The sequence below is a fragment of the Entelurus aequoreus genome, linkage group LG02 (assembly GCF_033978785.1).
Source record: "Entelurus aequoreus isolate RoL-2023_Sb linkage group LG02, RoL_Eaeq_v1.1, whole genome shotgun sequence".
NCBI lineage: Eukaryota > Metazoa > Chordata > Actinopteri > Syngnathiformes > Syngnathidae > Entelurus > Entelurus aequoreus.
Genome location: NC_084732.1, coordinates 33,776,901 through 33,793,196, shown reverse-complemented (window position 1 = coordinate 33,793,196; position 16,296 = coordinate 33,776,901). Strand labels below are relative to the sequence as shown.

At 39.2% G+C, this 16,296-nt stretch overlaps 1 protein-coding gene across 7 annotated transcripts in view; it reads left to right on the top strand.

Annotated features, from left to right (window-relative positions):
* The window catches only part of ush2a (Usher syndrome 2A (autosomal recessive, mild)), a 395,330-nt gene that overhangs the window by 149,071 nt on the left and 229,963 nt on the right, over positions 1–16,296 (top strand). For all 7 annotated transcript variants that reach the window (XR_009821723.1, XM_062025662.1, XM_062025687.1 and 4 more), the window contains exons 31-41: positions 274–400; positions 1,039–1,140; positions 3,240–3,428; positions 3,565–3,695; positions 3,789–4,068; positions 4,336–4,560; positions 8,884–8,964; positions 10,984–11,172; positions 13,539–13,673; positions 15,643–15,718; positions 16,000–16,085. Coding sequence is in view for 6 of the 7 variants with exons in the window: in XM_062025662.1 (XP_061881646.1) it covers positions 274–400; positions 1,039–1,140; positions 3,240–3,428; positions 3,565–3,695; positions 3,789–4,068; positions 4,336–4,560; positions 8,884–8,964; positions 10,984–11,172; positions 13,539–13,673; positions 15,643–15,718; positions 16,000–16,085 (1,621 nt within the window). In the remaining variant the exon portion in view is untranslated. The remainder of the gene's footprint in view (positions 1–273; positions 401–1,038; positions 1,141–3,239; positions 3,429–3,564; positions 3,696–3,788; positions 4,069–4,335; positions 4,561–8,883; positions 8,965–10,983; positions 11,173–13,538; positions 13,674–15,642; positions 15,719–15,999; positions 16,086–16,296) is intronic.

Here is a 16,296-nt window from a genome sequence, read left to right as displayed (position 1 = left end):
GACTGCTCATTTGTTTCATATTTTATCTCCTAAGGAAACAAATACTGTATATTCAGGTCAATGTGACATTTCTCCTAAAATGTTGGTCAAAAATGTAGCCCTTCAAAGGTTTTGAGGTATAGACATAACATTTCACTACCCATGGTGTCCTCCCAGACCTGTCAAACCATACCTACTTTACAAATACTGTATATTGAATCCCAGTTTTTCTTTTCAGCGTTCAGCTCCAGTTCAAGGTTTCTTCAGTTGTTTCTTCTCTGCTGCTTTGCGTAGGGCTCAGTGGTGGCCGTGAGTGCACAGGGGGACGGAGGGCGCCTCTACAACGATGGACAGTGGCACAGCATCACAGCAACAAGGCGAGGGGCCGTGGGAACAATCATTGTAAACAATCAATACAGAGGTAACTCATTCATATACTGACCGCAGCATGTATCACCTGTTTGTGTGGGTGTGTAATAAATGGTAATGCTGTATGTTTTTACAGTCTGTAAAAGTAAACAGCGTAGGATGTAGAAGTAATTATACACATCTGCTGCTTTGTGTGTAAATTTCCCAGTTGTTGAGGCATTAGCCAGGTTAATCTTAGCTGCTCTTTGATCCAGTGAGGAATCCAGTGAGGAAACGAGAGCTTTACCCACACTGAGAAACTCACTTATGTCTATCAGTGCTCCTGTGCTCTTTGCCAGTTTGTTGTAGCCGTTCATACATTCATCAGGCACAACATTAGTTTCTCCTGTAACATCTAGGCAGATAAAATCCAATGAAAAACCATTTCAGTAATTCTTATTGCTACTATGATACCATTCTGTATGCATAGCTAATATGGTAACAGAAAAGCAGCGTTTTTTTTCAATGTTAGTGCATAATATCTCAATAAAAAGGGAAAGTGTACCTAATGTTGTGGTTGGAAATCTTTTTTGTGATCTGTGGTGTTCATTAAATGTACCATCAGGATGTGGTGTTGAGCATTTTGTAATTGTTCTTATTGTTCCCTTTACTTTTTCTTTTCAAACGCACATACATGCTACAATACACTAGACAGTGCTTCTGCCTCCAGTGGTAGCACAATAATTGGTGAGAATACTGGAGTTTTCATTGGAGGACTGCCAGAAGATTTAACTCTACAGAGGAAGGATTCAGGTGTGTCCATCTACACTCTACCTATGGCTAGCTGCTGACCTGTAGATGTTCAACTTTAGGTGTCTATTTTATAGGGGTGTAACGGTATGTGTATTTGTATTGAACCGTTTTGGTACGGGGGTTTCGGTTCGGTGTACCAAACGAGTTTCTAAGCTAAAGTCTTAACAAGCTGCTTTGCTTCTTCTGCCTCTGTCTCAGCACCCAGCATTGTCCCACCCACACAACCATCTGATTGGTTACATACAAAGCGGTAACAGCCAATCAGCAGTGCGTATTCAGAGCGGTAACAGCCAATCAGCAGTGCGTATTCAGAGCGCATGTAGTCAGCGCTTCAGCGTCGAGCAGATAGGTGTTTAGCAGGTGAGCATAAGGCAGCGTAATCTCCCCAAATTATAATAAACACCTCCCAGTCAACTAATAGTAACATCACTATGAGCCCGTTGACGTTCTAGAAACTTAAACTGCAGCTCAGCTTGCTCACAGTCCTGGCTTGAGGTGAAGGCTAATTACCTTTTAGCGTAACGTTAGCTCATTTTGTGGTGTGTGTGTGTGTGCGTGTGTGTGTGTGTGTGTGTGTGTGTGTGTGTGTGTGTGTGTGTGTGTGTGTGTGTGTGTGTGTGTGTGTGTGTGTGTGTGTGTGTGTGTGTGTGTGTGTGTGTGTGTGTGTTACAGACAGCAAAGCCCTGTCTATCTGTTATTTCACGTTACCTTTTTCTGTGTTGATTGAGCTGTGTTGAAGCAGCAAAAAAGGACATTGACTGTTTAATGGTGCACTTTTTATATGTAGAAGAAAAGTTTTGTCATTTTGTTTAATCTGAGCAACAACTTGAGGCAGTTTAATGTTGATTAACGTGGGCAGAATTATTATAGGGTTCCCAATGTTAAAAGGATAAAGCCATTGTTTACAAATTTGGTAAATAAATAACCAAAAAAATTTATATTTTGTTGTTTTCTTTCCAAAACACACATGAACCGAACCGCGACCTCTAAACCGAGGTACGTACCGAACCGAAATTTTTGTGTACCGTTACACCCCTACTATTTTAGCATGTAACCACAATGTCAAAACATTTTTAAAGGGGAACTGCACTGTTTTTGGGATTTTGCCTATCATTCCCAATCCTTATGTAAGAAAAGTATACATGTTTTCTTTTTTATGCACTCCAACTAGTAAATAAATGCAAGCAATAGTTCATTTTACAGTGGAGCCTATTTGAGTCGCTCTATTCTGCCTATAAAGCGTTTAAAAACATCCAAACACTGCCATCAATGTTTTATATACAGACTGTAAGTATACATGTAATGTAGTAACAGGCACATTCATAATAGCATGTAATATTTAGGTATTTTGCTCATTTTAAGCACACGTTGGCGCATTAACGCTTCACGTTTGCTTTTTCCTTACACAACATCACTGACTACTACTCACTGCAAACTTTCTGAAAGCCAACAAAGATAATAAAACATGACTTACTGTACAATGTCTGCTTTCACTGGGATGCCTACTGTTATGATGTTGATATATTCCTGTTTAGATGAAGAATGACTCGTAACCCTTGCGAAGAAGAAAAGAGGGTTGAACAAAGCATCTTTTTAAGGTTTTTTTCGCCATTTCCAGGTCCTAAGTTAGCTGTCAAAGAGTACCAACTTCTTAGTTTATGTCCACATCTTTTTACTATTAAAGTGAGGTGCATGATTTATAATATAGAATAAACTTTCAAGAGCTCTGAGGCGAGAAAGCATCTCACCAGCTCATGATGTCAATGCAGCAGCATACCGAAGTTACGTCTCTCTGATCAATGCGCTGCTTATTGTAGGTCCATAATGTTTAATAACAATATCGCTACTACTCGAATGATATTCAGGTCATGAAATGTAAATGGGGTATTGTTGGCGTTTCTTAGATGTTTTTTTAGTGGATTTTATGGAAAGAATAGACTCCATTGACTCCATTGTAAGCTGACTTTAATTTAAGTTTATTTACATGTTAGAATGCGTTAAAAAATACATGAGTTTTTGTCTCATAAGGATTGTGAATTATAGGTACATTTTTAAAAAAGTGCAGTTAATGTTTTTCTAATTATTGTCTGTGCCACCAGGGGCCGCCCGAATGATGCAACGAGGTTTCTCAGGTTGTCTGAGAGACGTGCGTTTTATGATGACTGACAGCCCGTCAGAGGAGTGGAGATATCTGGACTGGAAAAAAGCTACAAATAAAGTGTCAGCATATGAATGCTGGGAAGGCTGCCCATTTCAAACTGGGGAAGGGGCCCATTTTCTTGGTCATGGTAGGACAGTCTTTATTGTTGTTGATGATTGGTGTGCAGATGATTATTTATTGCAGATAGTGATCTTACATTTTTATCTCAGGACTGTATGTCATTTGGCTGCTTATGTTGCCATGTCACTCCCTCTTGTATTTAGGTTACTTGGAGTTGAGCAAAGATGTGTTCAGTGGAGGAAAGGTTTTTGATATCTCCATGGATTTTAGAACTGACCAGCTCAATGCACTTTTGCTTTTTTCATACAACACACAGACTGATGACTATATGCTGGTCAGTTGCGCCGCTAATTTAAAAGTTAGATTTGAGAAGTAACAAGAAAAATACTAAGCTTGTGATATTGCTTCTTTTAATATTTATTTTTAGGTGGAGCTGAAGGGTGGCCTCCTGTTGTTCGTTCTCTCCAGTGGTGGTCACGTGACTGAGCTTAACACGTGGGTTGGGCTGAGCTACTGTGATGGGGACTGGAAGCAGCTTTCCCTAGCAAAGCGTGGCTCTCTCATCTCTGCTGCTGTCGATGATTGGGCAGAAGAGACGAGGGGAGCTGGAGCAGCAGGGGGGCTTCAGGTTGACTCACCATTATACCTGGGCGGAGTGCCCACTCAGCTCACACATCCTGCCTTACACATCCACAGTCACAGACATGGTAAGTTATTTGTCCACAGCAAAGGATAAGACAGATGCTGTGACCTGACACTTTATTATCCACACCAACAGTAGCTCTTCAATGTAAGAACTGTGTCCAAACACTTATTGTTAGAACATATTGCTATGAAAATAATTAATTGACAAACATGTATGCAAATATGCAAAGCAAAATGATAAATGATGGCAGGACTTTATTAACAATGTGCAAGACAAACATTTCCTTGACACTTTCAATACTTTTCTCATTCTTTCCTGTTCTCTGCAGGCCTCGGAGGTTGCGTAAGGGGCCTCGCCATTCAAAGTGACGAAACAAGCTCTCCTGTCAGTCAAAGTGTGAATCTCTTTGTTGCCTCCCAGCGTTCTGTTAGAATCTACCTCGACGGCTGTCCTGCTAGTGAAAGTCGCTACAACTGCAGGGGGAACGACTCAGTGTTGATCTTCACTGGTAGAGAGACACACGCCTTTGATTACAGTCTACCGCCATTCACTGGTAAGAATTGCAAATCATCTTTTTATCAACTTTTTCTTAACCTAAGATGATGTCACCATTGCCCACAATTGTCAGAGGATCTGCTCGGCGGAATGTGAATTACTGCAGACTACATGTGAGGCATGGTCTATGCATATTTCAAGGTCATCAACTCTTCGTTTTATCTCATATCCACTTTACATCAAAACAAATAAACTAAATAAGCGGAATGCACAAAGCCACTCCAAATAAATGCTATATTTTTATGAGTTAGCTTGGCCAGTGAAAAACACATCTGAACATCAGGCTTGTTCAGTATGACATTGCAGAGTAGAGATTTACACTGCTTTCACAGACACGCTCACAAACACACACACACGCACACGCAGACACACACACACTTCAAAATTACACTTGACCTTGTGTGTGCTGTAGGCAAAGCACTCACTCTTTTTACTTTGCTGTGTTTTAAAATTGAAAATGCAAATCTAAATGTGTGCAAGGCAATGTCCAATTTGCGTTTTTGTGTGGCACTTTTTATATTATTTGACATTAGTGTTAACATAAATCACAGAGTTGCATCAGTATGGTATCAGATTGGCATAGCTCGTATAAGCATTAACATTTTACTTGTCGTCTACTAAACATCTGTTAAGTATGTAACCTTTTTTCATGTCTTGTAAAGTGAATTATTATTGGAAGCTTTCAGTTGTGCACCTTAAAAGCAGTCTTAGTTGTGACATATTTAGGTGTAAAATAAAAATACTGAATAAAATAAAAAAATGTCAAGTTTTATCAGCCATGTGCACTTTCCTTTAATCACAGATAAATACATTCCTTATAGATATATGATGGCTTGTCACATCACATTCTATCAGTTTAGTAGCATTTTTCTGAATCTGAACAATCACTATAGCAGGGGTAGGCAATTAGTTTTCCCAGGGGGCCAGATGAAAAACAGAAAATATTGTGAACGGCCAGGTCAATAGGCTGAACTTAATTATGCCTAAAATCAATAATATCTGTTTATAAAAGCAGATAAAGGTAATTGTGCAATTAGTAAGAGCCAATTATCTGATTACACAATTAAAAATTAGTTTAACAAAACATCATGTATTCAAGCTCTTAAAAATCTCAAAACATCGAATCTCAAAATATAACTTTACATATATACTAAACAATAATATAGACGCAACACTTTTGTTTTGCTCCCATTTTTCATGAGTTGAACTCAAAAGATCTAAAACTTTTACTATATACACAAAATACCTAATCCTCTCAAATATTGTTCACAAATCTGTCTAAATCTGTGTTAGTGAGCACTTCTTCTTTGCCAAGATAATCCATCCCACCTCACAAGTATGGCATATGAAGATGCTGATTAAACAGCATGATTATTGCACTGGTGTGGTGTTCGGGTCTGTGGGACCCGTTTTCATTTTTTTATTAAAAGAAAAATGATACAATTAATAAATTTTTCAAACTGAGACTCACTGACTTTGGCTCATTTTCTGTGAAGAACATATATCCCACCATACACCCCCCTACACATTTATATTACATATAAGATGTCCGGGTCCACTGGACCCAGGGCTAATAGAAGTGTGGAAATTGATGTTCTGTGTACCACGCCCACCCACACACACACACATACATACACACACACACACACACACACACACACAGCAGGCCTAGACAGGAGGAGGACAGAGTGTAGGTACACAGAACATCAGAGGGTCAAATGTGCGAGAAAATGAGAGCAGACAGTGTTGACAAACAGTGTTGCAACCTTGTGTGGGAACCACAGGTGCAGAAACACAAAAGAAGAATCCCTGTGGGATGCAGAAACTGGCAAATACATTTTCCGTTCAACGTTCACATTGTTGTTACTCAGCCAGCGTTTGTGGGTCTGATGGACCCGTCGCATTTTGTGGCTTTTAATGCCTCACAATCAAACACTTTTATGTTAAATTACTGAACAGATGTTTATTGAGATAAGGTAGACATCTGTACAGTATTTTAACATAAAAGTGTTTGATTGTGAGGCATTAAAAGCCACAAAATGCAACGGGTCCAACAGACCCACAAACGCTGGCTGAGTAACAACAATATGAACATTACACAAGGGTTAAGCGGTCCACAATAAAAGGCCACTCTGAAATGTGAAGTTTTGCTTTATTGGGGGGTGGGTGTCAAAAAAGCAGTCGGTATCTGGTGCGCATAGAGTTCATCAGGTTGTTCATTGTTGTCTGTGGAATGTTGGTCCACTCCTCTTCAATGGCTGTGCAAAGTTGCTGGATTTTGGCAGGAACTGGAACACGCTGTCAAATACGCCGATCCACAGCATCCCAAACATTCTCAATGGGTGACATGTCCGGTGAGTATGCTGGCCATACAAGAAGTAGGATATTTTCAGCTTCCAGGAATTGTGTACAGATCCTTGCCACATTGGGCCGTGCATTGTCATGCTGCAACATGAGGTGATAGTCTCTGGTGAATGGCACAACAATGGGCCTCTGGGTCTGATCACAGTATCTCTGTGCATTCAAAATGCCATCAATAAAATGCATTTGCGTTCTTTGTCCATAACATACGCCTGCCCATACCATAACCCCACCCCCACCATGGGCCAATTGATTCACAAATCTAGTGACCTGAATCTAATGTGAGCATTTGCCCAATCAAGTCGGTTACGACGACGAATTGCAGTCAGGTCGAAGCCCCGATGAGGAAGATGAGCATTCAGATGAGCTTCCCTGGGACGTTTTCTCACAGTTTGTGCATAACTTCTTATGTTATTCAAGCCAATTGTTGCAGCAGCTGTCCGGATGGCTGGTCTCAGGCTGTCATGAAGTTGCAACTGCTGGATGTGGAGGTCCTGGGTGATTTGTTTCACATGGTCTGCAGTTTTGGAGGCCAGTTGGATGTACTGCCAAATTCTCTGAAACACCTTTGGAGACGACTTATGATAGAGAAATTAACATTCAATTCACGGGCAATAGCTCTGGTGGACATTCTTGCAGTTAGCATGCCAACTGGACTCTCCCTCAAAACTTGCAAAATCTGTGGCATTGTGCTATGTGATATAACTGCACATTACAGAGTGCCTTTTTATTGTGGGCAGACTAAGTCACACCTGTGCAATAATCATGTTGTTTAATCACCTGTGAGGTGGGATGTATTATCTTAGTAAAGAAGAAATGCTCTCTAACACAGGTTTAGACAGATTTGTGAACAATATTTGAGAGGAAGAGGTCTTTTGTGTAGTAGTAAATGTTTTGGATCTTTGAGATCAACAGATGAAAAATGGGAGCAAAGGCGTAAGTGTTGCGTTTATATTTTTGTTCAGTGTATGTATCCTTACAAATCTGCTGCACCATTAATAACCTGAGGATGGGCTGAAATATTTTCAGTTGGGGAGGGAGCAAAATAAGGCATGGATCTATTCTAAACCTCTTTATTTTATGTGACAAAGGCCGGCCGCAATCCCTAAGTCCTTAAGACTTTGTGTTGGACGAATGAGAGTGTGGGAGCGCTAGGCATCGAGCTAAAAGCCCAAGCTGCTACCTCGATGCCTAGGGCTCTCCACCTTTCATTTTGTCAGATCGAGGTTTGAGGTCCGAGCGAAACGGAAATGGTACAGTGTGAGAGGCAGTGTTGCATGTGTTAAAGACGTAAAACCAAACCTGGTTATTAATGCATCTATGGCGAGCCGATTACTTTACGCAAGCTCGCTCTTTCCCATCCAAACCATAGTACAGCTTGACATGCACTTCCAAAAAAAAAAATGCACCTTTTGTTGCAGCGACGCAAACTCTTAGGGCTTTTATTAGATTATTTCCTCTGTATATACATCTCATTCAGAGGGCTTACATCCCACTTTTGCAACAGCCTTCTCCTCTGTTTTGGTCTAGCATTTGCAGTAAAATTGGTACTAATTAAATAGTACCAGTTCCAATACCGTGTTTATTTGAAATTACCATTTCTCACTATCGATGAAAGAAGCTAACAAGCTAAATACGTACAAGCACACACATGGATTCACATACAAGTGGCAGGCCTGTGAATATTCTCATTTATCCAGGTCTAGTCAGGGCAGATCTAGTCTTATCTAGTCTAGATCTGTCCTATCCAAGTTTGTGAGCATTAAGTGATGAAATACCTCTCGGTTGAGAGGTAATACATCTTCTAAGACAATCTGAACAGTCCAGTTGCAATAGATTTATTGCCCTTAGAATCAGTGTGGCATACATTGGAAAAAATACACCATTTAAATAAAGGTGTACCTAATATTATACATGTTTTTTCTTTTTTACTTTTTTCTTATCCTTATCCTGCAATAAGAATACCTGTACAGGTTTATAGCTTTAGGTTCAGGAGGTTTGGCAGCCTCACCTTGGCAGAGAGGACGCAGCCGGGGCAGAGGTAAGACATCTCTTTCCGTTATCAGTCAATATGTATATGTGTGAATGTGTCCCTATGTGGGTGTTGTTTATGTACGTTTTCATTCACAGCATACATTTCTTACGACTAACTGACGGCAAGTAGGAAGGATTTCCATCTGATGGAGTTCCCCTTGCATCTCAATAGATGTTAAAAAGAAAAGGCACTACATCTTGTGCAGTGTTTGTGTGAGGCTCATCTGGGCCTAGTGATATTACATGTGCCTGACGCTATGTGAGATTGATAAAGCCACTATAAAGGGCATCCCAGTAAAAGGCTGTTAACCTAGAATGGCCCATGTGCTCCCTTGTGTAATATAAAGCTGCTCATTAGTAGTGAACGATACACTGGTAGGTCTGGTGTGCTGTGACCACAGAGAGGAATGGACGGGATGGGTGAAGAAGTGCTAATAAATACATTAAGAATCTAGAGGAAGAAGAGAGTATGGGGGATTGAGAGGCAAAGGTGAGTGCATATGGAGGGGAGGAGAGTTTGGGTGAAAATGCAGGAAAAAGCTGCACAATGATTGGGTAATCTTGGGAGGGGTTGGGGTCGAAGGGAACATTGGGATGGTGGGAGAATTACGTGACAGAATTTTTTTTTGATACCGCACAAGATCAATTATCTACTTGTCTAATATACATACAATATTATCTTAAGTATTTTGTTGAGTTGTAATGGTTGGAGTGAAGAGGATGGTGCAGTAGAGGGAGGTTTGACAGTAGATGGTCCATTCTCCAACGGAAAGAGGAGTAGCACTTAAAAGGAGGGAGGTTGATTACAGTGAAATATGGCCCCAGAATGAATGGCCTGCTGTATTAAATCAGTGCTGAAAAAGTTACTACTCTCATAAATACTATTTATGCTAATGGTGAGGCATGATTTACTGGGCCTATTAAAGCACGCAAAAATGGGGGGGATGCTTTTTCTTTAACCTCTTGTACTCCCAACCTGTTGTGTTGCCTGTCTTTGATATGTTTTTTTTAGACGTTATATTATCTGCAATGTAATGTTGTAAAGTAGTTTAAGGTATAGGTGTTGAGACACGCAAATTCATTTCCACGCATCTGCCCAACCTAGTCAGTTTTTTTTTTTACATAGACATAAGATTCCCACAAACACACTCTTTTATAGTAAATCTTTGGTACAATTCCATATACTATGGTACCTCAACTTACGAGCTTAATTGATTCTTTGAAAACACTTGTTTTTCAAAACGTCTCCTATTGAAATGAATTGAAATCAATTTATTTAGTGCCACCCCCCCCCCCCTCCCAAACAGCACAATTTTAACATGTGACATGCCTTTTAAAAATGTCAAAAAATTACTTTAGGATAAAAAATATTATATGAAAAACAATACAATGGAATGTACTACTAACAACTAAAGTAGTTTCCTAAAGTAATGTAATAATAATGTACAGCATTTACCTTGCAGAGTGGACTTCTACGGTATCTCCGTCAAATACACCATTATCAGCTTTTCCATATTGTCATGTATGAATGTCTGCTGTTTAGATATTATTTTAACCTTCTACGCTCAAATTGCTTTGCCAGGTTCGTGACACGCTTGGTCATGTTACTGATGATTTTTTTTCCCAATCATCCGCTTCTTCCTCTCACCACTGTCCTTCACACTTACTTTCTTCCTTTTCATGCTTGGAAAACAAAGCTATGGCGATCTCTGCGTATAAGCTAATGCTGGCGAGTAAGACCAGAAGTTTGGGTTGGATCTTACGGGGTTTATTTTGGCATTTGCTACGCCAACTAATGCATGCTTGTAACAAAAAAAAATTCTTACAACTTAAAGCATAACAATTAGCCAAGAGACAGCTCTTATCTTAAAATACTCAAGTTGGGGCAATCTTAAATTGAGGTACCACTGTGCAGTATTTTGATCTTATCACTTTCAGTAGGTGTCGTGGCCATATGTTCCAATACTTCTGTCTGAATATTGTCTTACGAATCACACTGAATGATTTGATATTTCTCACTTCCTAGTACCGAGCAACGTCCCACCTCCCTCCACAATAAGGATTTTGAATGGCTTCAGTGCTCAAGTGAGCTGGGCGCCCCCCACTGGTGATGTTAGAGGTGTGATTGAGAGGTATGAGTTGACAGCCTACAATAAAGACCAGCCGGAGGTGCCGCCTATCAAAGCCATCTACCTGGCTAATGGAAATTTCACAGGTAAAATCTTTTTTGTACATAATCTGCCGTTTAGATGCAGACAGTCTCACAATAACTAGTTATTTCAATAGTGGCTTAAAAATGAGAACTAACCCAATTTATATTGGAATGATCTTGACAACATGATGCATTTTGACCAGAAAACACATTGCCCCTGTTTTATTTTGTTGTCTTCCTTACCAACTAACACGCACACACATCGTCCATGCAAGCCCGTTAATGTCTCCTTGGCGAGTCCCTCAGACTGTCTTCATTCGGAGCAAGACACTCACGACTATTCCGATGATGTCATACTTTGGCATGGTTCCTTGCAACTCTCTCTCAATTTTCGATCTTTCATTGCTTCATCTTCAGCGATGATGAGGATGTCTGCGTCCACTGCTGCTATTCGTCCACGCTGCCATGTCTCCAGGCAAATATGAAGATGAGCCCGTCGATCTCGGTGTCTCCCGCTCAGCTTTCCCGTCCCCTCCCTCTTTCACCGCCAGACATTATGTCCAGCAGTGATAAGGCTTCTTGTTAATTTATGATGGCCTTGACACCTGACTGTAGAATTACACCGACGGCTCAAAAACACAGCACGCAAATGAGGGTGTAATGGCAGTGGAGTGGGGCCCTAGCCTCTAATTGAATTAAAAAACATGGGTGACAAAGAGAGAGAAAGGATGGGTGGGGGGAATGAGGCTCAGTCAATCAAGTGGAGGGCGACTGAGGATGAGGAGCGATGGACATAACAGTGAAAAACTGGAGAGAGGACAAAAAAAGCCCATAAAAAGGACACTTCACTTGCCAAGTGGAGTACTTTTACTTAGCAACAGCGTCAGAGAAAGTTGACTACTAAAGTACTTGTTGACATCAGTTTCAGTAACAGGGGACACATACACAGGAATCATTATTAAGCTTGTGTTGATTGGTTGTTGACTGAATGCAATTGTCTATGTTGCTATGGCTTGTAACACCTACATGGTGTGGTCTTTGTAAATACTGTATAGCTAACAGATAAATAGGGTTCATGTTACAAAAAACACTGCACAAAACATAGGAAAAAATAATATTGACTTCAGACGGAACCATCTAACACATTTCCCAGATTTTTCACAGATTTGGGTAATAGAAAGTTAAATCCAAACAAATTATTCCGAATAAATAACGACCTTTAAATAATTTACAAATAAAATATTTTAACTAAAATTATTAGCTTTTTTCACAAAGTTCTCTATGTTTTAATACAGTAGCAACCTGTCAGTTTTGTGTAGTGTTGGAGTTTGTGATGTCTAATTGTTTTAGTTCCTGGCGTGTGTGTGTTGGTGTAAGTGAGAGAGGATGGTTGTGTGTAGAGATAAAAAGGTTTTGTTGCTGTTGTCATTGGTCAACAGTAGCCAGTTTTTAAATAAAGTGATTGTTGATCGACCACCTGCTCGTCATCCTTAATGTCATTACTTTAGACAACTAAGCGCTGCAATAGAATCTGTTCCTTAAAACTGTCCAGGCGGCTTTTTGTGTTCTGGCTGACATCCGGGTGGTGTAGTTGTGTTTGTGTAATGTAATCGCTATCATGAAAATGAATTGATTTTTAAATATTTGCTGATTGATACTGATCGTCACATGCTGCATCGCAGTATTCATCCAAGGACTTGAATATGTTATCTCTTTGAGACAAAAAATGGAGACTCCACGTGACCACATTGTTGTTTAATAAAACATTTACTTTTTTCAATTATTTGATTTCTACATTTTTATACTATATTGCATTTTTGAAAGAAACATCTCAACACAAGGCAATTGGCCTGTACTTCTTTTTCCACTCTATTCCTTACTAAATGAAAAAAATCCATTTAAAAAAAATGTCATTAAAAGGTATTTATTGTAATGGTTTTACATTTATTTTATAATTTATACAAATGTATCATTTTAATTTTTTTCTATTTATTTTGTTTATTTAAATTGTTAATAGTTTTCTACTCCTAATTCGTATTGTATCTTTATTCATACTGCAATGTCTATAAATGTAGCTGCCATAATCAAAACATTTTCAATCTGTCTTTTTATCTAAATATATAATTTGGGATTTGTGTGACTGTAGTTTGTCGATTGATGTCATATTTAGCAGTCATTTACCGTAATTTAAGAAAAACATTTTTGGTCAAGTGTGTCATGACTGTCAAAATCAGAAAGGTTGCCGAAAACAGTTGCAACTCAATGTCATGCAGCTGATTTGAATATAAAAATATATTTTGTTTAGAAGTTATTAAACAAGATATTAAACTTCTTACTCAAATCATCACAGGTTTTCTAACTCTAACCTGAAAATAAAATATGTACACTTTGATATTCCCTTTTTTGACATCAACAATCTCCTTTCCCAGGTGTGCTGTCCGGTCTCACTCCATCCACTCAATACTTAGTGACTGTAAGTGCTTGTATTGAAACTGGCTGCACTGAAAGTCTTCAAAACTCTCATGCTGCTACCATGAGATCCGCCCTGGCAACACCAGAGGAAGGTAAAACCGTGATTCACAAACACATCATTTATTTCTTTATCTTTTGTAGCAGACCACAGACACACTACAGTAATATTGCAGTCTTGCAGGAGATTTGTAATTGTGAGCGGAAAGGAAAAGAGCAGTCAGACAAGAAAGAGTGACAGATCAGAATGAAATGACTAGGAGCAGGAAAATGAGGACAAATTAAAGTGCTGGAGACGCGTAAGTGAGCAAAGGACACATTGTGTGGAGGAGAGTCATGTAACTTATCTGAGTGAGATCCCAAAAAAAGGACAGGTTTTTCTTCATATACTAGCCACTACATTCATCTTCGTGAGACTAACTTGCCTTTTTGGGGAGATAATGTGACAGCTGAGCTCAGCACAGACACAGCAAAAAATCAATTTGAAGTAAAAGAAAAAAAAAAGATTACTATTGATTCTCATTCTGAGCCTTGAGTTAAGATACTGTACTGTGGTAGGAAGAAAATGAACATATCCTTAATACCAACATCGCAGAAACATTTGAACTCACTTTCCCTGAAGCTCAGAATACATTTTTTTACCATTTCACAACTTTGACAAATAGTTAATAGGCAGTATTTTCTTCTCCGACACTGCATGCTTTTTAAAAATTATATATTCCGTATTTAAAAAATTGAATACTTTTATATAAGGTTGGAGGATATAGTTAGCATTATTTTGTCATATAACTTATCAAATCAAATTTTGTTATCCTGCCAGACATACAAGAAAAATGCAGGAAAGATCACACAATCAAAGGATACTCGTGCTGGAAATCACAATTTTTAAATAGGATACTACATGTCATTAGCACACAAAATGCAGTAGGTAAAATAAAGATAAATCTGCATATGTACAGATAATGAGGATCAGTGTTAAGATAAAAACATTACAAAGTAAAAGTGTTACTATTGAGTAATCAAATTAAATACTGTTTTAAATGTTACAACGCTGTTACTGTTATTTATAGTGAACTGTGGCTTGTGGTCAAAGAGAGACACAGCCGCTGATGCGCTTTCAATCGTGTTGTTGACTCATGGTAATGTCAAGCTGTTAACAGATTCGACGGGAGCTGCTGTCGGCCACAACTCATGCTAGTCACTCTCACTGCCTGATTTACCGAGATGCCCGATCCGTTTGCGCTTGCACCAAAACTCAGCCACTTCCGTTCCCTACTGTACAGCAGTTCTTCTAAAATATATATTTTTAGGGGTTATTTTAGGGTCACAAGTATCTACTAATAGCCTCAAATAGTCAACCACCACACTTTAAAAATGTCAACAACTTTTATCCATCCACATCGTTCTTTATTAATAAAAATTTGAAACTGCCCTTTTTATGTTAGCTTTGACTTCAGTGACATTGGTGGTCACATTGCCGTAACTAAATTAACTTGCATTTCACGCTAATAACTGAAGTTCTCCATCATTCAAAAATATTTTTGCTTATCCAAACATATTGTAAGCACTTGCATTGTCAGGTTCTAATATTTTCAGCAAAGTTGTAAAACTCTGGGAGTGCGAGGAAGTTGCGTGTTGCAAATGCAGCGCATGCCCAAACGGATCAGGCAGTGAGAGTCACTCCACACAGGCGACTGCTAACCCTGAGCTAACAGCTAACAAGGCCTTCTCTCACTGACGTCACACACCAATCAATAGGCACCTACTTTTAAAGACGCATACTTAAAGTCACAGATTGTTTATGATAAACTCTAATCTCATGAAACATCTCTTTGCGGCACATGCCAGATATTTGACGTTTTTTTTTTAACAGTAATGCAATCATTAGTTTCCCTGGTTACTAATTATATTTATTCAATTAAATTCTTTTTTTGGGAAAGTAACTTTAACCAATACATTTTTAAGTGTAATGTTCCCAGCACTGATAAGGATATATGACAGTTTAAATTACATTTATTTGATTTAGTTACACACATTATCTAAACAATGATCTTCTGTTGTCAGCTCCTGATGCTGTTTCTCCTCCATCTGCCCTGGCGTCACCCTCAGCTCTTTTTGTCACATGGGATCCTCCAGCAAGGTAAGCCACATTACAATACATAGTGCTTACTGCTTACTTAGATCCAGTAATTACTGTAGCTTTATCATGCTTTTTGTTAGTCATGTTGTCTTAGCATGAAACAAACCAACTCGCAATGACAAACATAACTTAATGGCAGAATATTGATGACCATGTAATAAGTCACCTGTGGCTTATTTTCCCCAAATGTATGCAGAAAAATCTCATGTCATGTAAAATCCAATACTACTATATAACATCCTTATGGAGCCCACTCATCTCATTTTTTATGCCGCTCATAGGCCCAATGGAGTCATTACAGAGTACCGCGTCTATCAAAACGACCAAATGGTCTACAGCGGGGATGAGAAACGCCACAACATTACTGGTAAGCGGAGGGCAATAATACACGTACGTGCGTGTGTGTGTGTGTGTGTGTGTGTGTGTGTGTGTGTGTGTGTGTGTGTGTGTGTGTGTGTGTGTGTGTGTGTGTGTGTGTGTGTGTGTGTGTGTGTGTGTGTGTGTGTGTGTGTGTGTGTGTGTGTGTGTGTGTGTGTGTGTGTGCGCACGCGTGCCTTTGTGTGTGTATTATGCAGCTT